This window comes from Anarrhichthys ocellatus, unplaced genomic scaffold (assembly GCF_004355925.1).
Source record: "Anarrhichthys ocellatus isolate YVR2014 unplaced genomic scaffold, GSC_Weel_1.0 scaffold34, whole genome shotgun sequence".
Lineage (NCBI taxonomy): Eukaryota > Metazoa > Chordata > Actinopteri > Perciformes > Anarhichadidae > Anarrhichthys > Anarrhichthys ocellatus.
Genome location: NW_022280064.1, coordinates 2,955,859 through 2,960,414, shown reverse-complemented (window position 1 = coordinate 2,960,414; position 4,556 = coordinate 2,955,859). Strand labels below are relative to the sequence as shown.

General features: G+C 45.5%; 1 protein-coding gene across 1 annotated transcript in view; it reads right to left on the bottom strand.

Annotated features, from left to right (window-relative positions):
- The window catches only part of phip (PHIP subunit of CUL4-Ring ligase complex), a 26,934-nt gene that overhangs the window by 21,419 nt on the left and 959 nt on the right, over positions 1-4,556 (bottom strand). Inside the window, exons 5-7 of the mRNA XM_031865904.1 lie at positions 1,646-1,796; positions 1,309-1,407; positions 810-970 (exon numbers count right to left, since the gene is read on the bottom strand). Coding sequence (XP_031721764.1) covers positions 810-970; positions 1,309-1,407; positions 1,646-1,796 — 411 coding nt within the window. The remainder of the gene's footprint in view (positions 1-809; positions 971-1,308; positions 1,408-1,645; positions 1,797-4,556) is intronic.

The window sequence follows — 4,556 nt, the reverse complement described above, 5'->3', positions numbered from 1 at the left end:
GGGGGGGACAGAAGAGAGAGAGGGAGGGAGAGAAAGGAACAAAGGAGGGGCATCGCAGGATGAGGGACGTGGGAGAGAAAAAGAAGGAGAGAGAGAGAGAGAGAGAGAGAGAGAGAGAGAGCGCAAGTGCAGGGAGCGTAAGAACTGTGGAAAGAGAGATGAGGAAAAAAAGAGACAGAGGGAGTCACCCCCCCCTCCCTCCTCCTCCTCAGCAGCCAGCCATTTTTAGAGATTTAAGAAGTGAAAGCTGAAAATGGTATATAGCATCAGGCAGTGTTAAGACTCAAGGATCCAATAAACAGAAGGACGGCAACATCATCTCATTCTTCCTTTCAATATTCAACACGTGCCATATCTCCAACACAACCAAAGGAAGCTAACACGTCACACAGGGGCCTTCAGAGGGGAAAGGTCAACGGCCTCCTTTAAAAAAGACCTTCCTCGTTTCCCTTCTTAAAAACTATTAGAACTATTCATCATAATGAAGATGTGTACGTTTTGCCCTCCTGCGGGACAAATTTCGGCAACAGCTGTGAGTCATTCAGTAAAAGCGACACCCGGGGAAGGTAAACAGTAATTACCTCCTACCACTGTTACAACAGGGAGAACGGACCCTCGGACATCACGAGACAGCTTGTAACAATCAGACACATTACACAGCACACAAGAGGCGACTGGAAACAAACACAATGAAACCACTTTGAATGGACACCAAACACACGCAGAGGCGTCACACCAGCAGCGAGACGTACGCCGAGCTGAGGCCAACAACACACACACACACACACACACACAGACCGCAGCCTCACCGTGAAGATGCGCCGCCCCGTCCTGTCGAAGGTGACGCAGTACACTGACGACAGGTGTCCCAGGATCCTCTTGTGCATCTTCATGTGCAGGTACACGACCGTGGGCACCAGGTGCCGGAGGCGGTAGGAGCCGTTCAGTCGGCGGCCGAAGCTCGTCTCGACTGGACGTGCAAGAAGAAAAAAAAGACAAGACGCCGGTGAGGACATCGTTGTTATGTGCAAAGAAATCAAATCAATGAAAACCCATTCATTTCATTTGTTGTTATTTTTAAAAGAGCATGGAGTGGGCCACAACAGTGGATAACCCTGTGCAGAAAATACAGTGCGACTCCGGAGCAGATCAATAACACTGTTAAATGCTACTGGCAGTAAAGAGCTTGGTGAGCAACGATACAGTGTAGTATGTAAGATCTGACTCATAGGCTGGAGATCAAAAGGCACAAACAAAGAGTGGAGAGAGTGGTTGTATGTTTTTAAGTAAGTAAGTGTTTGTCTTCACCAATGCTAGGTGGGCTCCCGTAGATAACGGGCGGCTCCGGCGGGCGTCCACAGTGCAGCGCAGCCAGCGCCGAGCCCTTCCACACGACATGCTTGCAGCCTGGAGGAAGATGAACACAAAAGAGACGCATAAAGACAACACAGGGGAACAAATTATGCAGTTTGTATTGTGGCCCGTCCACGCGAGCTTGTTCCGTGCGCTTCTATTTGCATAATAAGAACACTAAGTGGGTCCTGTTAGTCGACACAGACATACAGAGAGACTTTGAAGCCGAGAGCGGCTGCTGGTTGCATGCGTGTACATTAAAGTAACCCGTGTGAGCGACACATCCACTCACTCTTGCTGGTGCGGAGGAGATTCTGCCGGCCGGCCCCCAGCAGGCTGCTGAGTCCAGGCACGCTGGCGGGGACCTCCGTCTCCAGCAGGGGACAAACTCTGGAGCAGACCTGCAGCAGGTGGTCTGGACTGATGTGCCGGTGAAGCTTTACCTGAACACACACACACACACACACACACACACACACACACACATTTTGACAAACGCTGATGTGTAAAGACATTAAATCTGTACTATCTGTACATTTTATGTTGCAAGGAGAAGAAAACCTCCCTAGAAAGATTAACATGGTGCTACATCATTACACCAAAAACTAACAATACAAAGACAAACATTTGCAGTCGGTCCTATTCTATTCCAAAAATAAGAAACACTAGCTGTAAAATAAAAAAATGGGAATAATTAGGAATTTAAAAGCGACTGTGGCCTCTAGAGGGAAAGGTTCGTTCTCTGACTTCAGTTCCATTCAGTTTCAAACTCTTGAGCACCTGCACACAAACAAATCTATTGTCAGCTAAATAAGGAGAAGTGAAGAACAAGGTCACGACCCCGAGAGCCTGTTGCTTTGCTGAGAATTTCAAAAGTAAAGGTGGCCTTTAAAAAAATTATAATAATCTAATCAATTACTTTCTGCTTCTAAGAGAAATAAACAGAGTACGGCTAATAGGGACAAAATCATTTTTTGTATTTGAATGACATTCACTCTCAAACTGCAAAAAGAATTTCAAATTTAATTTCAAATACACGAAAATCACACTGACACGACAATTAATTATTAAATATCTATTAAATATACCAAATGAAGAAAGATAAAATGGCACCAGCAACTAAATTAATGCTGGAAGTCAGTTAAAATATTTGTCTTCTAAATGGATACAGTTCAGATCCAGTATAGTAGGTCTAAAACAGCGGGGGGAGACACACACACACACTATATGAACACAGTGGGTCTCCCGTGGGAGGGGCACACACACTCCTGCACGGTCCACGTCTGAAGAAACACACACGCTAGAGCAGCGACACACCAAAAGGAAGAGCGAGATGAAAGCATGCAGCATTGTGTTTCACACACACATCTCATTTAAATATCTGAACGGGGTCAAATAAGCCTGAAATGAAACAATTACTCCACTCACACACACACACACACACACACATTTAATGACCCCTTAATTGCTTTCAACACCATTGCTGGTTCAGAGACGTGATCAGTGTTTCTGCATATCAGCCCGTCTCAGGTACACGCAGAGCCACAACGAACACACACACACAAATACAACGGAGTGATGTGTGATAACAATTTGCTCCATTTGTACTTCTTAAGGGTACTGGATGACATCCCCCCCTCCAGTCACAACAGCACATGGCCCCTTTAGGCATGACTCCAAGTTACCTTCAATCATCTCCTTTATTTCACCCTTAAATAAAATCAATAAATATCACTTATTGAAGATAGTATTCCCTTCAAAAGATGTAGCTCTTATAATTGACAGAACGCTCAATTCACTCAACATTTAAGGTAAAAACTGAAATTATTAAAATTATGTAAAAATTGTTAAAATGATAACAAGCTGATATTCAAAACAGAATAAATATTTGTTGACACCGGGCTCCTGATCAATTCCATATGTAAAATTAAAACGACACATTTAATTAATCCGCCTTAATTAATTAGCCACAATTAATATCGTTAATGACTAAATGTCATTGAAGTCAACGTTAAATCCTCGTTGTTGCCCAACGCCCCCTCCCCCCCTCCCCTCTCTCTCTCCTTCGTGTACCAGCCCCGACATCAACCTACAAAAACCGACAAAACGTATCCAACCAGCGGCCCTGTCTCCAAACACACGCTTTCTATTTGCTCTAATAATTAAAAGCCATCCGCAGTATTTTTTTTTTTAAATAGAGGAATTATGCACAATAGACAAGCGGCGGTCTGAACGGCTGGGAATGGGAGGAGGAACGAGAGAGAGCGAGCGAAAGAGAGAGAGAGAGAGAGAGAGAGAGAGAGAGAGAGAGAGAGACGAATGAGCCAAGCAGGAAGAGCGAGAGAGAAAAAAACAACACAGGCAGGCCGAGAAACACCGTCAATAATTTCTTAAAACGTATTAAAAAAATACGTTCCGCTGAATCTACACTTCACGCGATCGGGTGTCCATCTGTCCGTGTGCGCGCGAGTGGATGAGAGAGGACAAACCCACAACATGTAGGTATGCGGATTAAAACAGGCCCTATAGGTCATTATCACTCTATTAACGTTCTAATAAAATAGCACAAAAAAGTCTGGTTTTGGGGGGGGGGGGCACACTGGAAAAAGGAAATAAATATGTAAGCGATGATTAATTCTCTCCACGCCCCCATGCGTAAACGGCGCTCTCCCCCCCCCCCCCCCCCCTCCCTCATTTGTTTACATGACAATTAGCGCGTCATTTGTAAGATATCAGCTCAACGTTACCTCGCATCTTCACACAAACTGATCTCTTCTTCTTCATATCAGAGTTCGCACCACCAATCCCCCCCTCGAAATTAGAACTGCTCTCCAAAATGACTCCACAGCCGGACAGCAGCCTCCCCCCTCTCTTAAATGGGCGCTGTGTGACTCCAAGCTTTACTGAATATACTGTTAATATTCTCCTTTAAAAACTCCTGTTTTCTACCCCCCCCCCCCCCCCCGTGAGTGTTTTCAACCCATGCACACAAATGATGGTTCTTGCAGGACTAGAGCGCCTCCATCTCCTCTCTGGCTCGTGGCGCAGGGAGTCCCTCCTCCGGATCCTGGCGCTCCTACACCACAACACTCATGACGTATCAACATTTCACACATTTTTTTCCACAACTATTAAAACCCTTTTCTGACATGCATGGCACCAAACTCGCACACCACACTGGGACCCCGAAGCCCTTAGTACCC